Here is a 17,918-nt window from a genome sequence, read left to right as displayed (position 1 = left end):
AGCCTGTAATCCCAGTGATTCAGGAGGCTGAGGCAGGAGGATTACAAGTTTAATACCAGCCTCACCTCAACAACTTAGTGAGATCCTGTGGTAAAGTGCCTGTGAGATTCAATGCCTAGTAACCCCTGATTCCCCAAAAGGTGGAATTTATGTTTATATCCTGAACAGTCTCAAAACTTTTGATTCATAAACTTCTTGACAAAGCCAGATATACTTACGGCACATGGGCTGATCTAAACATATAAGTAACAACCCCACCTGCCCCAAGTCATCTTCCTATTCCACGTCCTGGCACTTGGACCACATCATTTCCTCAGGCAGAAGCCTAGGATTTCTTTTTCCTTGTAACCCTGTCTTACCACACCTTAATCAGTAACTGATTCCCACCTGGACTCTCCACTTTGCCCAGGTTGTGCTACAGACACATATGGCATCTACTGCTTCCTATCTATAAAAACCAAGATTTCTTCCAGACTACTGATCAGTTTCTTAGTGATTGTTCACTGCCTTTAAGATTTTAAAAAAGTTATGTTCAAAGCCTTGCAGGATCTGACCCTTTGTCTATATTTCCAGGCTCACTTCTTGTTCTTTAAACTCCAGCATTTCTTTCTTTCTTTTCTTGTTAAGCATCTTTATTGCGATACAATTCACATGCCATACAATTCATCCACTTAAAGAGAACAATTCAGTGTTTTAAAATTATGGGTTGTGCAACCATTGCCATAATCTATTTTAGAACCTTCTTTTGTCCTCTGAAACCCTGTACCCAATCAGCCATCACTTTCCCTAACTCATCTAACCTTTCTTATCCCTTAGCTCTAACCAACCACTACCTTACTTTCTGCCTACAAATTTGCCTTTTCTGGACATTTCACATAAATGGAATCACACACGTAGAACCATAATTTTCAAGTATGCATGGTGAGTTGCTTTTTCATTTGTCTACTTTCTACAATTTTACTTCAATAATTGCTATAAAATATGTAAAAATGCAGTAATCAAAAAAATAATTTAAACTTTATTCTTTTTTAGTTGACTTCTCAGAAAAGGTGGCAAACTCAAGAACTCCCTTCGGAGTGGTTTTTGAATTTTATCTTCTTTCGATTTTTCCCTCAGGATACTCACTTCTATGCATGATTTCTGGTAAGGCTGGAAGATAGGATAAGCTGTGACCCTTTCAAACACTCTCTCCTCCTCCACTTGAGGTTTTAGGAGAGGAGAAGTCTGACTGGAGAGCTTCCAAGGTTCTCTTTGATCATTTCTTTGCTCTGAGAGTTCTCTCCCTCTAATCATTCTATCTTTATGTTCCTTCATCTGATTCTTTGCCCATGCTACCTTGTGCTTTCCGGTTTTTGTTTTGTGTGTTTTCTGGATATCTTCATTCTTTTCATCCTCGAGTGTTAATATTTTTGGGAAAAGCATTTCACTTGGAAGTTTCTGAGGGAGTAGTTGATACTTTTGGTCTCTGAGGCCCCTTGCTCGTTCAGCTCGGTATATGTGTTTCTCTATGTGATTTAGCTCTCTTTCAGACACTAGATAATCCCACGCGTTGGCATCTTCTGACTTTTCACTTTGTGATCTCTTCTCCTCCTCCTCTGTTTTCATAATTTCCCACTTTGGAACCATTTTGTAGTCCCGTGCTTCTTTCATCATCATTTCTTGATATCGTTGGTAGTAGTATTCCTCTGCTTTAGCAAACCGGAAGTCAAAAGATGTGACCTTAAGTTTAGCAAGTGCTTCATTCTCCTGCTGAAACTCTTGGGCTAACAGTTTTTTCACTCCTGAAGAATGGATGCCACCTAAACTCTTGTCAAAGGGAGTAATTAGACTTTTTAAGTCAGAAGTCATTTATTCTAGTTCCATACTACAGATCTCAAGCAGGCTACTACCCTGCCTGGCACACCAATATGGTGCTCCAGTTAGGGTTCTTAACCATGTGTGGTTTATGTTTTCATCATCAAACCTCCTATACTCCCCTCCCCTCCTGCAGTATTCCCTCGTTGAGGACTCTGCCTTAGATTTCCTTGAGAGAATGGAAGCAGTCACCCAGGAGCATCCTCCTCTTCCTACTGCCAAATCATGGCCGCCCTAGACTGCCTTCCTGCCTCGACAGTGGAAACATTACCCTTTGCCTATCAAAAGACCATTCTTCTACCTGTGCTTTTTGAACTTTAAGAATTACAATTTTGCAATTACCAAATTTCCTTTCCTATATCATTAAAATCTCCTTTTTACTGGATAAAAATATGCTTCAGTATATCATCTTTAAACAAAAATGGAAGCCTTCCTTTACTGTATTTCCCTCTCTGGGTTTTTTTTTTTTTTTTTTTTTTTTTGGTACCAGGGATTGAACTCAGGGGCACTGGACCACTGAGCCCCATCCCCAGCCCTATTTTTGTGTTTTATTTAGAGACAAGGTCTCACTGAATTGCTTAGCACCTTGCCCTTGCTGAGTGAGGCTGGCTTTGAGTGATTCTCCTCTCTCAGCCCCCGGAGCCGCTCAGATTATAGGCGTGAACCACTGTACCCTGCCCTCTCTGGTTTTTATCCCCACTTTTGTTCACCGTTCCATAGTATACCGTGGACTAGTCACCTATAATCCCTCTCTAATTGCTGACTTCATGTTTTCTCCTCAGATTATTTCCACTGAGTTTCCATCCCCTAGTGCTTCTCAGACTGTTCTTGTTGAGGTCACGATTGGTCTCCAAATAGAAAATTTAGTGGGCTCATTTCTGTTCCTATCATAATTGACCTCTCAGCAGTGTTTAACTGTGAGACTTTTCACTTTCTTCTGCCTTTCAAGCTGCCAAGGACATGTGACTAAGGAAGGTTATCCTGAAATCCTCGACCATCCTAGCCATTTGCTGAGTATTCCCAAGTGACTGAATATCCTGATTGTCTTCCCAACTTATAGCCATTCCTCCTCTGTCTGCCTTGCTGGTATGTTAAATATAGCAGAGGAAACGGTAACTTGAGATACAGCATGGTCACACTTAGGCTTCCTTGGATAGGGATGTTTCATTCAACAAGGTGACATACCATGTGTCAGGAGTGAGAATAAGGGTGAATGAGGGGCAAGCCACACAGGCAAGGCACTGGCCTGCATCGGCTCTCAACTTCAGACCTACCTAGTCACTGTGTACTGGACAGACATCTCCACTTGCTTCTTCCCTCAGTTTTCACCTTAATCATCTTTAATTTTAAAATACCCCTCTCATCAATGTTTCATTTCAACCCTGATGACTTCACCCTCGAGTATATGCCCAGTTTTTTTTTTTTTTCCAAATCTACACTTATTTCCTCGGTCCTCCTGCCCACCAGACTGATTAATGCAGCCAGAGTGATCTTTTTGTTACATAATTCTGTCACTCTGGCATAAAACCCTGGGGTAGGGCTCTGTTGGTTTTCAGAGAAGATCCCAGATTCTAGTGTGGTATCTATGACCTGGTGCCTGAGGCCCTCCTCTCCAGACAACTTTCTCAGCTCACTACTTGTTCACTCTACTCCAGCCACACTGGATTCTGTTCCATGTGAGTATTTTCACTTCCTTCATCTCATCCTAAACATATATATGAGCAATTCTGACCAGAGTACTTGCATCTACAGTTTTTAGATTTTGGTTTATATGTCAACTCCTCAGACCTTCTGTATGCTCACCAGAGAAGACCCAGTCCTTTTGTGACAGTCACAATCTGTGATTACTGATTGCTTAATGTCAATGTTCCTCACTAGACTTAAGTGCCATGAAGGCATGAGTGGCATTTATTTTGTTCATTGCCCCACTAGAACTAAAAGAATCAAATGCCAAACTAAGCAGGCAACGCACTTTGCCTTGAAATAGTCCTTTTTTTCCTTTTCCTTTTGCCTCTAGGCTAAACTTTGTGTTGTCCTATTATTGAATCCAAAGTTCAAGGAAAATGTGTTTCCTCACCTTAATCCTCTTTTCTAGTGGGGAATGGGAACCCACTGCAATCCGAGGATCTTGAATATTTTTAGCCCAGGCCAATCTAGAAGATCAAAAAGAAATTATACCAGGATTTGTGGGAAGGTATGGGGAACATGCTCTGGAATGAATAGCATTAGGGAATGATTTGAAACCTACTTTCCATATGTAATAGAAGGCATTTCTCTGTCCTGAAGGGTAGGACTCTTTTTTTTCCCTTTGAAGTAGTGGGGACTGAACCCAGGGGCACTTTTACCACTGAGCTACATTCCTAGCCCTCTTTATTATTTGTTTGAATTTTGAGACAGGGCCTTGCTAATATGCTGAAGCTGATCTGGAACTTGGAATCCTCTAGCTTTAGCCTCCTGAGTTGCTAGGATTACAGGTGAGTACCACTGCATGCAGATGTATGTTTAACTTCTTTCCCTAAAGCAAGGAAGGAATACACTGTGATGAAAGTATAAACAGAGTCATATTGAGTCTGAGATTGCAACTGTCTGAAGCACCTTTATTTTAACCCTTGAGAGGGAAGACCAAGTTGCTATTTCAAATACCACAAAACAGTTTTTGTATATCATGAGTAGAACAAAAAACTTAGCTTTGATGAGAAAAGTTTTCATTTTAAATTTAAATAAAGTTATGTTTAATGTTATCAGAAATAATTTCTAATAAAGTTATCTACTAGAACATGTTTCATGATTATGGTCAAAGTTTACCTTTTAAGTAGATAAAACAGGTGCAGTGGCGCATGCCAATAATCCCAGCAACTTGGGAGGCTGAGGCAGAAGTTCAAGGCAAGCCTCAGCAACTTAGTGAGGCCCTTCTCAAAAAATAAAAAGGGCAACTCCGGGGTTCAATAACCAGTGGCCCACCCCCAATATATAACAAGGTTTTTTGCTTAAAAAATTTTTTTTTTCAGAAAAATATAGCAGAGAAATTTGCCCTTTAAGACCAGTACAGTCACATTTAGGCATCCTAGAGATCTCTCAACCTGTTTAGTAAACAAATAAGTTCTATATATAGCAACCTAGATTATAAATGTTGTTTATTTGGCTTATCTTAGCAATAGAAGAAAAGGATTTTGTAACAGAACTGGAAGAAACTAACAGCGTATTTATTTAATAAAGCTAATTTCTTAAAAAGAGACACAGATGTCTGGTTTCAGATTCTCTTTTCTAAGAATTTATGTTGTTTCCATAGTAACATTTCTTGAGTTTACTATATACGGGGCACTGTACTACAACTCAGGTGGATCATTTTACTTAATCTACTAAACAACCTATTAAGTAGGTAATCATCATCCCCTATTTCATGGAGGCCATGAGAGGGTTAGTGACTTCTTAATGGGCCCAGTATTAATTTCAGAAGTGTGATATATCCTGCATCCTTATGTCCTTGTGCTACACTGTTTGTCCTTTGATGTGTCCTGCATGACTCCTTGTGCTACACTATTTGTCCTTGTGCAACATTGTTTCCAGGAAGAACATTTTCTTGCCTGTACCCAAAATGGAAGGAAAATGATACCTACTGATCTTCTGCACTTAGACCAAACCACTCCGAGTCTGTCATCCCCGGAGGCTGGGAGAGTGGGGCCTGCACTGCTCTTTGCTCCTTTGATAGTCCCCCACTGTGACCTCTCTTCAAAGCCCCATTGGTCGCTTGCACTGTTCTTACATCCTTGTGATGATTTTCTCTGAAGTCTTTGGCTTTGGCCATCTCCCTATCAACTGCCAGCTTCACATACAGCATCTTTGCTCTTCCCTCGTTCAGCCCCTGCTCCCCTGAACTGCTCCCCAGTGCTCTAATCTCTCACTTTCTGTTCTGCAAGTACTGATTTCTAGCCTCTAAAGTTTCCAGCCCTCTTCAGACTCTCAGCTGCCTACTGTTGACCCTCAAGAATGCCTTGAGTTGATTTCTAAGGCAACCAGGAGGAGTCACAAGCTTTTGTGTGTGTCATCACTATCCTGGCTGGAGACTACTGTGAGGGGGTGTGTGAAGATACAGTTGTTGGCAGTGAATGGACTTCACTCTGTGAGCTATAGCCAGAATCTAGAAGGGTCTGTGTTTCGCAGACACAGGCACCCTTTTCAGTGCCATCAGAGAGAGCGTCTTAAGGCAGTAAGGGCATCTTTCTTTCTCATTTTTTTTTTTGGCATATTGATAATTCTTCCCATTAAGATGGAACCTGAAGAAACCCTTGGAGTAGATCCTGCCCGTGTACTTGAGAGGTGCTGGAGGATGCAGCAGCAAGCCAATGGTCTTATAATTTCTTGAGCTGGTGTTTCACTCAGATAAATGCTGCTATGGAGCTTTTGAGCTTTAATATAGTTTAATATATTTTTAATCAATTTATGCTCATAATTGGTCAATAAAAGATAGGGAAGCAGAAAATATTTCAGGGTTGAAACACAAACCATAGAAATTGCATCTTTCAAGGAATGTACCTATTTCCTCTAAGATGTTTTTTTCTAAGCTCAGCAGTGTTTGTAATATTTCTTCATTATCCTTTTAATGTCTGTGAGAGTAGAAGTGACAATTGTTCTTCAGTTCAATATTGATAATTTTTCTTCTCTTTTTTCCTATGGTCACTGCCTGAGCCAGGCACTGTGTGAAGTGCTAAAAGTCAATATTATATATAACCTCACATGAAGCCTCTTTCAAAGAAAAACGTGTAATTCTGAGTGTGAGCCTCCCTTTTAAAGTAATAAGCATAATAACTTACATTTAAAAAACACATGGACTTAAAAGTAGTTTTAATTTAACTATTATGTTGTAAATTGTTTCTCTTCATAAGAAACTATACTATATCCTTGATTTTACACAAGTGATAGATGGCTTATGTTTTTGATAATAAAACAATTCTGCTAACAAGAATTTTATTATATTCCTAAATTTTAATTCTTCATAAAAAAAACTATGAAAAATGTTTAACTAGTTTGAGAAGCCCTGACTCATGAGGGAGGTGATTATGGTTCCTGAATGGATAGTATTAGCAATTTCTAATGTAAACTGAACTTGAAATGGACTTCACTGTATAATCAGAGTATACTAAGTTTCTGGCTTTTGGTTTTTTGTATGAGTCTATTTCTGGGCTCTCAATTCTGTTCCATTGACTCATTTATTTATTTTTAATAATAATACAGTTTTTATAGTACATTTTGAAGTCAGGTAATGTCAGTTTTCCAATTCTGTTTTCCTTCAGTATTATCTTGGTTATTTGGGCTTTGTGGCTTTCCATATAAACTTCAGTTTGTAAATATCCATAAAATAATTCCTGTGGTTTTGACTAGGATTTCATGAAACTTATAGATAACTTGGAAATAACTAATATCTCAACAATATTCATGTTCCCTCAATGAATATGGATTATAATTTAGACCTCCTTTGATTTCTTCCATTTGAGGTTTATAGTTCTCATATGGTAAATCTTGTACATGTTTTGTCAGATTTATTGGTATTGTGCTTTTAATTTTAAATTCTACTTGTTCATTTGTTATATATGAAAGTAATAACACTTTTCATATATTAATATTGTAATCTATAATCTTGTCATAATTGGTTATTGTTTTTTTTTTAAAGAGAAAGAGAGAATTTTTTTTAATATTTATTTTTTAGTGGACACAACATCTTTGTTTGTATGTGGTGCTGAGGATCGAACCTGGGCCACACGCATGCCAGGCGAGCGAGCTACTGCTTGAGCCACATCCCCAGCCCCTGGTTATTGTTTTTTTGATAATTATTATTACTTTGGATTCTCCATTGTCATTATCATCTGTGAACAAAGATAGTTTCTTTCTTCCCAATCTATATAACTTTCATGTCATTTTCTTATTATTTTTGAACTTCCAATATGATGTTGAACAGGAACGGTATGAAGAGACATATTTACCTTATTTCTTAGGGAGAAAACACTTAGTTTCTCACTATTAAGTTTGATGTTAGCTACAGATATTTTTTCTGTGTTCTTTATCAAGTTGAGGAAGTAACCTTTTGTTCCTGGTTTGTTGAGAATTTTAATCACACATGAATGTTGATTCTGCCAAATGTTTTTTCTGTAACTATTGATATGATCATCTGATTTTTCTTTTTTACCCTGATGATACAATAGATTAATTGCTTTTCTAATGTTGAGTTAGCCTTGCATACCTGAAATACTGCCTGGTGATGGTGTGTAAATCTTTCTTATACATTCTCAGATTTTGATTTGCTAGTATTTTGTTGAAATTGTTTGCATCTAAGTTCATGAGATATATTAGTGTGTACTGGGTATAAACTCAGGGGCACTTGACCACTGAGCCACATTACCAGCCCTATTTTGTATTTTATTTAGAGACAGGGTCTCACTGAGTTGGTTAGTGCCTTACTTTTTTGCTGAGGCTGGCTTTGAACTTGTAATTTTCCTGTCTCAGCCTCCCTAGCTGTTGGAATTCAGATGTGCGCCACCACACTCGGCTAATTTTCCTTATTTGCAATGTCCTTGGTTTGGATATTAGAGTAATGTTGGCCTCATAGAATGAGTTAGTGTTTCATCTGCTTATATTTCTGGAAAGGCCCATAGAGAAGGTATAATTTCTTCCTTAAATATTTAGAATTTAGTAGCGAACCCATTTGGGCCTGGTGCTTATTCTCTAAGGTTTATTATTTAATTGAATGAATTTCTTTGATATAGACCTATTCAGATTATGTTTATTCTTGTATGAATTTTGGCAGATTATATCTTTCAGGGAATTAATTTATTTCCTCTGAGTTCTTTGTTGTGGGCACAATATTCCATTATTGTCCTTTTAATGTCTGTGGGACCAGTTGGAATGATGATGATTTGTGTGTGTGTGTGTGATGCTGGGGACTGAACTCAGCCCTTCCTCTTTACTTCTGATATTGGTAACTTGCCTTCTTTTTTCTCCCTACCTCTCTTTTTACTTCTTTTTTTAGTACTGGGGTTAGAACCCGGGACCCCACATATGCTAGGTAAACACTCTACCATTACACTGTATCTCCAGCCTGCTTCTTTTTTCCTTTTTTGGTAGTAGGGATTTAACCCAGGGGCACTTCACCATTGAGCCACATCCTCAGACCATTTAATTTTGAGACTGGGTCTTGCTAAGTTGCTTAGGGCATCGCTATGCTGCTGGGGCTGGCTTTGAACTCTGGATCCTTCTTCCTCAGGTGCACTAGTTTTGGGGATTATAGGTGTGTGTATTGATCTTTTCAAAGAACCAGCTTTTGGTTTCATTGATTTTCCTCTCCATTTCCTGTATTTCAATTGTTGATTTCTGCTCTTTCATTATTTTCTTCTTGTCTTGAATTTGTTATATTTTACAATTTACTGATTTTATATTTCCTTTTGTAATATATTTACTTAATGCTATAAATTTCCGTCTAAGTACTGCTTTTGCTGCATCCCACAAAATTTAAGTTGTAGTTTCATTTCAGTTAGTTCAATATATTCCAAAATTTCTCTTGAGACTTCTTTGATTCAGAAGTGTTTTATTTTAATCTCCAAGTAGTTTGGAATTTTCTAGCTGTTATTGATTTCTGATGCAATTTCATTGTGGTCTGGAAGCAGATCTTGTATGATTTATACTGTTAAATTTAAGGTGTTTTATATGGTCCAAAATGCGGTCAATTTTGGTGAATGTTCTGTGTGAACTTGGGAAGAATATGTGTTACTAGTATTGTTGGATTAATTCTATAGCCACCAATTAGATCCATTTGATTAATGGTACTGTCTGATTCAACTATATCCTTATTGATTTTCATCCTGCTGGATCTGTCAGTTACTGATAGAGGATTCTTGAAGACTTACTGCAATTCTTGGCATATATACATAATGTATTTTGCCGTTTTGTTGATGCATTCACATTAAGGATTGTCATGTCTTTTGGAAAATTTACCTCTTTATTATTATATAATGCCCGTCTTTATCCATGATCTGTCTGGCTGTGAAGTCTGTTTTTAAAATAGTCTTTTCAAGTTCCTTTTGATTAGCATCAGCACGGTATATTTTTTCATCCTTTTCTTTTTCATCTGTTTAAATTGGGTTTCTTGTAAACAACATGTAGTGTTGGGTCTTTTTTTAAATCTACACTGACAATCTCTTTTTAATTATTTTGAACCAGAAAAATTAAAATTTAAAACAAATTATTTTGGGCTGAGGCTGTAGCTCAGTGGTAAAGTCCGTGCCTTGCATGTGTGAGGCACTGGGTTCGATTCTCAGCACCATGTAAAAATATTGCGTATCCATCTACAACCAAGAAAAAAATAAAAAAAATTTACTTCTTTTTTTCCCTTCTATAATACTCTGCCTTTCTTTATGCAGATTCAAATATTTGACATATTATTTTCTTTCTTTCTGAAGAATTTAACATTTCTTGCAGAGCAGGTCTACTGGCAACAAATTCCCTCCATTTTTGTTAAAATCTTTACTTTTCTTTCACTTTTGAAAGATAATTCTCTGTATAAAGAATTCTTGTTTTTTTCCTTTCAACATTTTAAATATTTCATTCTACTCTCTTCATGCTTCCTGAAGTCCGATTTAATTCTTGCTCCTCTATACAATTTTTTTTTTTCCTTCTAGCTTCCAAGATTTTCTGTATGTAGGTCTAAACCTAGTATTTGTTGATGTTGTTTCCTCTTCAGTTTTTAATTTTTATTACTGGCTACATTTTAGGTGTTCAATAGCCACATGTGGCTAGGATCTTCCAAATTGGAGAACCAGGTTTTGACAGTAAGAAAAGGGGTCCAGTCTAGACCTCTTGCAGTGAGTGGCCCACAGAGGAAAGCATCTGTTAGGACTCTGCCATTACTAGTGCCTGAGAGTGTGCCTATCTATTCCCTGCTTCCGTTCATGCCACTCTCCCCTTACTAAGTGCTTCCCTTCTGTGCCTTCAGGTTACCTCTGTCTTTTACCCTTATTTCTCTGGTTTAACTTAGGTCTCATCTACTTAAACACCTTCTTTGGAAGGAAAGGATAATGTTTTACTTCTCCCCTTTAATTTAGCAAACATGAACTGGGGATGCTATCACGATGCAAAGATCCTTCACGTCACCAGGACAGTACTGAGCTGCATTCTTGTACTTTGCAGACTATATATCACATCTGGTAATATAAAAGAAATGTTACAAGACTGTATATAGTGCTTTTAGCATTTTATTATTGTTAATATAAGAAAATTAAAAACAAAGATAACTTGCTAGCATGTCAAAAATAAAAAGACATTTTGGGCTGGGGATGTGGCTCAAGTGGTAATACGCTCGCCGGGCTGTGCGAGGCGCTGGGTTCGATCCTCAGCACCACATAAAAATAAAATAAAGATGTTGTATCCACCAAAAACTGAAAAATAAATATTAAAAAATTCTCTTCTCTCTCTTTAAAAAAAATAAAATAAAAAGACATTGTAATAGTGCTTCCCTTTCTCCTTGAAAAGGAAGAAACTGACCCTTTGCCTCTTTTTTCCCCTCATTTGGGTCTAGAAGATGAAACTGTCTCTGACCTTTAACGAAATACATTTTGTATGTAGGTCTAAACCTAGTATTTGTTGATGTTGTTTTCTCTTCAGTTTTTAATTTTTATTACTGTTTCTTCCTCCTATCATATGGCCTTTACTAGTTAGGTGACCTTTGGCAAGTTATTCAGCCTCTCTGGTTTATGTTTACTGTCTTATAAAATTTCTGTAAGGATTAGGTAAATTAACACACATATCTATTGTTCAAGGCTGGCATGCTCTGGAGTACACTGGCTGAAGATGGTTTTGGCATAAGGTTGAGATTTTGATGGGATAGAAGTGAAGTGAGACAGGAATACTGTAGTGTTCCTTATTTGAATAAGTGTCCCTTATTCAAGATCCCTGGTGGAGGCCTGAAGCTGTTATGACTAAACCCTATAAATTACTGTTTTCCATATATATATATATATATATATATATGATTTCATTTAATTTATAAATTAGAAAGAGTATAGGGGATTAACCATAATAACTAAAAATAGGAGAATTATAATACACTAAAAAGTTATGTTTCAAAATATTTTATTGTACTGTAGATCTTAGTAACCTCAACTGAATTTTTTTTTCTTTCTTATTAAGTCAAGAACTTAAGTATTTTATGGCTTATTTTTGGCATGTCCAAATTGTCAGTATCACTACTATTTCACTTTGGGGCTATCACTAAGTAAGATAAGTGTTATTTGAACATAAGCTTTGCAATACCTTGACAGTCAATCTGATAATTGAGACAGCTACCAAGTGGCTAACAGATAGGCAGTATATACAGTATGGATCTGTTGGACAATGGGATGACTCAGGTAGTACAGAGTGGGACAAGAGGAGAGATTTCATCATGCTACTCAGAACAGTGTGCAAAACTTATGGATTATATTGGAATTTTACATTCATTATTTTTGGACTGTGGTTGAACATGAGTAACTGAAATCAAGAAAAGAGAAACCAAAGATTAGGGAGGGACTGCTATATAAGAACAAAAAGCCTCCTAGCCTCTAACTTCTGCCCCGAGTATTGCATTCTGCTGTTTCACTCTACAGGCTCTTGCTGTCACTCAAAAGGAGAACCTGTCCATAAAAAGACTGGCAATCAGTCAAACCTGCTATAAAGAACAAAATGGAGAGCTGGACACAGTAGTGCATTCCTGTAATCCCAGTGGCTCAGGAGACTGAGGCAGAAGGATCACAAGTTCAAGGCCAGCCTCAGCAACTTAGTGAGATCCCATCTCAAAATAAAAATAAAGGACTGGGGTTGTAGCTCAATGTTAGAGCGCCTGCCTAGCATGTGTGAGGCAAGTCTCAGCACCACATATAAATAAATAAATAAATAAAGGTTCATCAACAACTAATAAAAATATTTAAAAAATAAATAAAAAGAGCTGGGGATGTGGCTCAGTGGTAAAGTGCTTCTATACCACAAAAAAACCCAAAACCAAAAACCCTTTTATAAGAACATGGGTACTGAGATGTAGCAACAAGTCTTCAACTCTAAAGAGGCAGAGGAAAAATGTTAAAAAACATTTATCGTAAGAAACCTTGAGGGGCTGGGGATGTGGCTCAAGCGGTAGCGTGCTCGCCTGGCATGCATGCGCCCTGGGTTCAATCTTCAGCACCACATACAAACAAAGATGTTGTGTCCGTCAATAACTAAAAAATAAATATTAAAAAAAAAAAAAAAGAAACCTTGAGGGGCCTGAGAAGCCCCTGCATACCCATGGCCGTTCAACTGTGAGGTACAAATGATACTTAACAGCCTACAGCACCAGGATGAGAACCTGAACTTACCTTGGCACATCCCTTAACGTGGCAGACGCGGAGCCAAGAATGGAAAAACTGACCTCACGAGTTTATTTCTGTTTTTCTGTGGTTCAAGATTTTACCTTTTTTTGTATGGTGCTGGGGTTAGAACCTAGGGCCTTGTGCACGCAAGACCAGTACTCTACCAACTGAGCTGTATCCCTAGCCCTCACAAATTTACTTTTAATTTAAAACACTGAAAAAAGAATCAGCTTTACTATTGATGGGGGAAACATGAGGCCTGACAGGCTTATTAACTTATCTGTGCACACAGGGGAAAGATTAAGGAATATTGCCTTGTTATTCTTGCCGCATCAAGCCTGTCTATGCTATTATGATCAGGATGAGACTAATTTTAAATACGCACTAATTAGAGCCCTACAAGCTTTACACAAACACACTCTTATAAAGTAATCCTAGCTATTATTCTAAAAGTCTTACTAAAGATTGGGTCATTTAGTCTGTCTATCCTTACCACAACCCAACAATATATGACCCATCAAAATCTCTTGCGATAAGATTTATCTCAACATTAACAGAAACAAACCAAGCCCCATTTGACTTCACAGGAAAATCAGACCCGTGCACTGCGGGAATAAGCACACCGGCTCTTATTCACCCTTTTTATTAGCTGAGTGTACCATTATTATTATGATAAATGCTTTAACAACAATTATTTTTTTTTCTAGGAGTACTTTATAGCCCCCTAATACCTGAAACCTTTACTCTAGATTTTATTACTAAAACTAATCCCGGGGCTGGGGCTCAGTAGCAGAGCGCTTGCCTAGCATGTGTGAGGCACTGGGTTCAATTCTCAGCACCACATATTAATAAATTAAAAAAAAATTAAAGATCCATTGACAACTAAAAATAAAACAAAAAACCAAAAAACTAATCCTGACCTCAGTATTTCTATGAATTCAAGAATCTTACCCTAATTCTGATATGATCAACTTATATACTTAGTTTGAAAAACTTCTTTTACCCTACACTCTAGCCTTATAAGATTATCTTTATACTTATTATAGGAAGCATTCTCCACAAACTGATAAATAGGTTACTTTGAGTAAATTATGAGGTTCAAATCCTCATATTTCTAGAACTATTGGACTTGAACCTAATCCTTAGAATCCCAAATTCTTCCTGCAATCTAGTATAGCAGGGTCTTCTAGAAAGGTCATCTGAATAAGCTATCTGGCCCACAATCTAAAAACGTTATTTTTTATTGTTTAGGTACTAATTAACCGCCTAACCTCCTCCAATATTATATTTATTCTCAGGAACAACAATTGCCCTGCTTAGTTCCTAGTGACTTCTCATCTGAGTAAGATTAGAAATAAGTCCGTGAGAGTGAGTGTGTGAGTGAGCGCGTGCATACACAAATATATACACACTTTTTTTTTTTTGTAATGGGATTGAACCCAGGGGTGCTAAACCACTGAGCCACATCCCCACTCCTTTTTGAGACAGGGTCTCACTAAGTTGTTTAGGGCCTCGCTAAATAGCTGAGGCTGCCCTGGAATTGCCATCCTCCTGCCTCAGCCTCCTGAGTCCCTGGAACTACAGGAGTGCACTACCGTGCACACCGGGAAGAAGCACACAGGCTCTTATTCCCATCCTAATTAATAACGGAAATCCACGAACCACAGAAGCTGCCTCCTCGCATTTTTCTCAGCCAAGCAACTGCATCAACAAGCCTAACAGCACTCTAGTTACTAATCTCCTAGACTCGGGACGATGGACCCTGGCTACCGGGTCAGCCGACTTGCAGCCTGGCTGTTTACACCCAGACAACCTAGACCGATGGCTTCTCCAGCTGATAGCGGCTGTAGGGGCCACGGACTCCAGCTGATAGCGGCTTCCTCCTGCGGCCCGGCCTTCCGCCGTCCGGGCCCTCACCGATGGCAGCACGCCCGTTTCTGTACCTGCACCGGGAGCACCGCGGCCAGCGGGCTTCCGCGCGGTGGAAGGGCGGCCTGGGAGGGAGCTTTCGCCTGAGCTCCGCGCAGAGCGGCGGGTGAGCGAGGCCCGGAGCCCCCAGCGCGGCCCCGCCCCCGCCCCCCGCCCCCGCCGCGCCCCGGCCGCCGCGCTCCCCGCCGCGGGCCCCGCGCCCTCCCGCGCCCTCCGAGCCCGGCCCCGGGCGCCGAGAGGCGTGGCCGCCCGCAGTACGGGCGGTGGCCATGGCCTCGGTGGTGGAGTACAAGGGGCTCAAGGCCGGCTACCACTGCGGCTACTGCGACTCCGAGGAGGGCAAGGCGTCCTGCGGTGAGTGCCTCGTCCATCCGGCCGCCTCGCGCCCAACGCTCGCCGGCCTCCGCCGCGCTCCGGCGGCCCCTGGCGGGGGGAGCGGCTCCGGCTCCCCGCTGCCGCTCGCCTCTTCCCAGCCGTTTCCACTCGCGCTCCATCTCTCCGCTTCACCCTCACGAACGACCGCGGCGCCTCACGGAGAAGGAACGGAAATAGCGGAAAGCTGCCCTCGGTCAAGATGGCGCGGGCGGCGTCAGTCCCCCAGGCGCCCGGTCGCGTCGGGCCTGCGGGTGCCCAAGTGGCTTCGCGCGAGCCTCGGAGGCTCCTGGGCGGCGCGCTGCATTGTGGGGTGGCGGCGACGGCGGCGGCGTTGGGCCGGGCAGCGCAGTGCTGGCGGGGCCGAGGCCATGGCTTCCTGGAACGCGCTGTCGCCTAGCATCGTAGAGTATTTCGAGGGCGAGGACTTCTATCGCTGCGGCTATTGCAAGAACGAGTCGGGCAGTCGCTCCAATGGTGAGCGAGGCGGAAGCGGGAGGCCGACCGCCGCGGCCCGGGGTTCTGGCGGACCTGTCTGGGGGACGCGGGGCGGCCGGGCCCCTGACCAGCTCCTGGCCGGCCTTGGGCCGCGGCCCCCCGGGGCGGTGGCTGTCAGTTACGTCTGACGCCGTCAGCCTCGGCCGCCAAGCTGCTCGGTGCGCGTCCCGGGAAACCCCAGGCTGCCCCTGCCCGCCGGACGAGCGGGGACGGGCTCGCCCTCGCCTGTCCCGGACGCCCGTCTGCGGGGCCGGGCGCGCTGAGCTGCACCTGGGACCCGCTCCCCGGAGCGTGCAAACGGGGCCTGGTGCGGCGCGCGGCGCGGCAGGTGTGTGCACTCCCGTGCAGCCTCCCTGGTGGCGCCTGGGTGCGACGCCTGGGGCCCGTGGCTGCGGCCAGGACGGCGGGGGCGTTCGTCTGGGTGTTTGACACTTTGCCCGGGACGCTGCTGTGTCATTCCTCCACCCACCCGGGCGAGGACACCCAAGTCAGCCCGCTGTCTTGTCCTTCTTCGTGACCCAGGTCTCTCGGGGAAGGCACCAACCATCCTGTTTATTTTCTGCCGTGTCGGGCAGACGCCATGATCCAGGGAATAACTGAGCACTGAAGAAACGGGACAGCATTTAAACGGAGGGTTAAAGGGAGAAAACAGGATGCCAAAGGCCTATGTGACATGACAGCTCTGCGAGGAGCAAGGCCCGGGAGAAGCACAGCAAATAGTGGCAGTGGTTGCCTTCGAGTGATAGAGGTTCCATCCTTCTCTTTCTTGAGGATTTTTGTATTGTGACTCTAATATCTATGTCATCAGTAAGTTATATTAAACATAACCTAAAATTAATATTTTGCTAGGGCCTTAGTTAGTTTCCAGTAATTTTAGTAAGAGAAAATTGGCCAAGATAAAATGTCTATTTCAAGTTTTGTGGAAGAAACCTGCCTTCAACCTTTTCCTCTAGAGACATCAGTATACATTTCTATCATTTCAATTTTAGTTTACCCTTTACTGTAGGGCACATATCTGTTGTGTTGGTGGGTATGATTATTCCCATTTTACAGAGGATGGAAATAGAGGCTTACAGAGAAACATTCTGGTATTAGTGAGGGCCTGCTAGGTGTCTGGACATTTTTGCTGGGCTTGTGTACCATGCTTTTTCCTGCTTCACTTTGCTCTGTCAGGCCTATCTCTATCTTGACATATCTCTGGTACAGTTTACTATTCACAAAAGGAAAAAGTCCACTTCTCTTTTTTTTTTTTTTTTTTTTTGAGACAGGATCTCAATATGTTGCCCAGACTGGTCTGGATTTTGCAGTCCTCTGGCCTCAGCTGGTATTATTGGCTCCACCATACCCTGCTCCCCATTTCTCTCTTTCCCTCCTTTTTTTCCTTTTTGGTTCTGGGGATTGAGATTGAACCTAGAAGCCCTTTGTCACTGAACCACATCCCCAACTATTTTTAAAATTTTTATTTTGAGACAGGGTCTCCCTAAATTTCTTATGGCCTTGTTGAAGCTGGCCTCAAATTTTCAATCCTCTTGCCTGAGCCTCCCAAGTTGCTGAGATTACTGGCATACACCACCATGCCCAGCTCCATTTCTCTTTTAACCTTAGTTCGAATATACCTTTAAATATTAGTTACTTTCCCCCCATAGTTTAATTTGATCGTCTCATAGTTCCTGTAATCATCTCTTGGTATCCTCAGCATTTGGGTTAGTTTTTCACTTAAGAGAGAATATTGCTACATACTTTTGCCCTATTTTTAGTATTTAAGACTGTGCTGAGCTGTGTGTGTGTGTTTGTGTATAAATTAGAACTAATATGCACAATATTTTTTGCTGAATATTCTACAGACTAGTGTATTAAACCATTGGTGACATAATTAAAGTTTGGAGCTGTGTTCTAGTC

At 41.0% G+C, this 17,918-nt stretch overlaps 2 protein-coding genes across 11 annotated transcripts in view; one reads left to right on the top strand and one right to left on the bottom strand.

The window, feature by feature from the left end:
- Window positions 1-1,011: 1,011 nt before the first annotated feature.
- Window positions 1,012-5,512, bottom strand: LOC144255105 (putative uncharacterized protein ZNRD1-AS1). Its single transcript, XM_077799126.1, has 3 exons — window positions 5,472-5,512; window positions 3,932-4,007; window positions 1,012-1,806 (listed from the first exon to the last, which is right to left on the bottom strand). Exons 1-3 carry the CDS (start codon window positions 5,510-5,512, stop codon window positions 1,012-1,014), a joined length of 912 nt encoding a protein of 303 aa, XP_077655252.1.
- A 9,852-nt stretch (window positions 5,513-15,364) lies between these two features.
- Window positions 15,365-17,918, top strand: part of Ate1 (arginyltransferase 1) — a 142,808-nt gene continuing 140,254 nt past the window's right edge. For 3 of the 10 annotated variants that reach the window (XM_077799164.1, XM_026384177.2, XM_026384178.2), the window contains exon 1: window positions 15,366-15,503. In XM_077799164.1, the coding sequence (XP_077655290.1) occupies window positions 15,419-15,503 (85 nt within the window). In that variant the 5' untranslated portion in view covers window positions 15,366-15,418. Of the gene's footprint in view, window positions 15,504-15,553; window positions 15,999-16,541; window positions 16,827-17,918 lie in introns of those variants that run through there. The other 7 variants (XM_026384179.2, XM_026384175.2, XM_026384176.2 and 4 more) reach the window with 5 other exon arrangements.

Source organism: Urocitellus parryii, chromosome 5 (assembly GCF_045843805.1).
Source record: "Urocitellus parryii isolate mUroPar1 chromosome 5, mUroPar1.hap1, whole genome shotgun sequence".
NCBI lineage: Eukaryota > Metazoa > Chordata > Mammalia > Rodentia > Sciuridae > Urocitellus > Urocitellus parryii.
The sequence above is the reverse complement of the archived record's forward strand: the minus strand, read 5'-3'. Positions and strand labels throughout refer to the sequence as shown.

Bases quoted from the DNA above. Each gene is read 5' to 3' on its own strand.
- LOC144255105 (XM_077799126.1), bottom strand. From the start codon at position 5,512: ATGACAGACTCGGAGTGGTTTGGTCTAAGTGCAGAAGATCA. The intron at 4,008-5,471 runs GTAGGTATCATT...TTGATCTTCTAG, and splicing joins GGTCTAAGTGCAGAAGATCA to ATTGGCCTGGGCTAAAAATA. The intron at 1,807-3,931 runs GTGAGGAAACAC...CCCTTTGACAAG, and splicing joins CACTAGAAAAGAGGATTAAG to AGTTTAGGTGGCATCCATTC.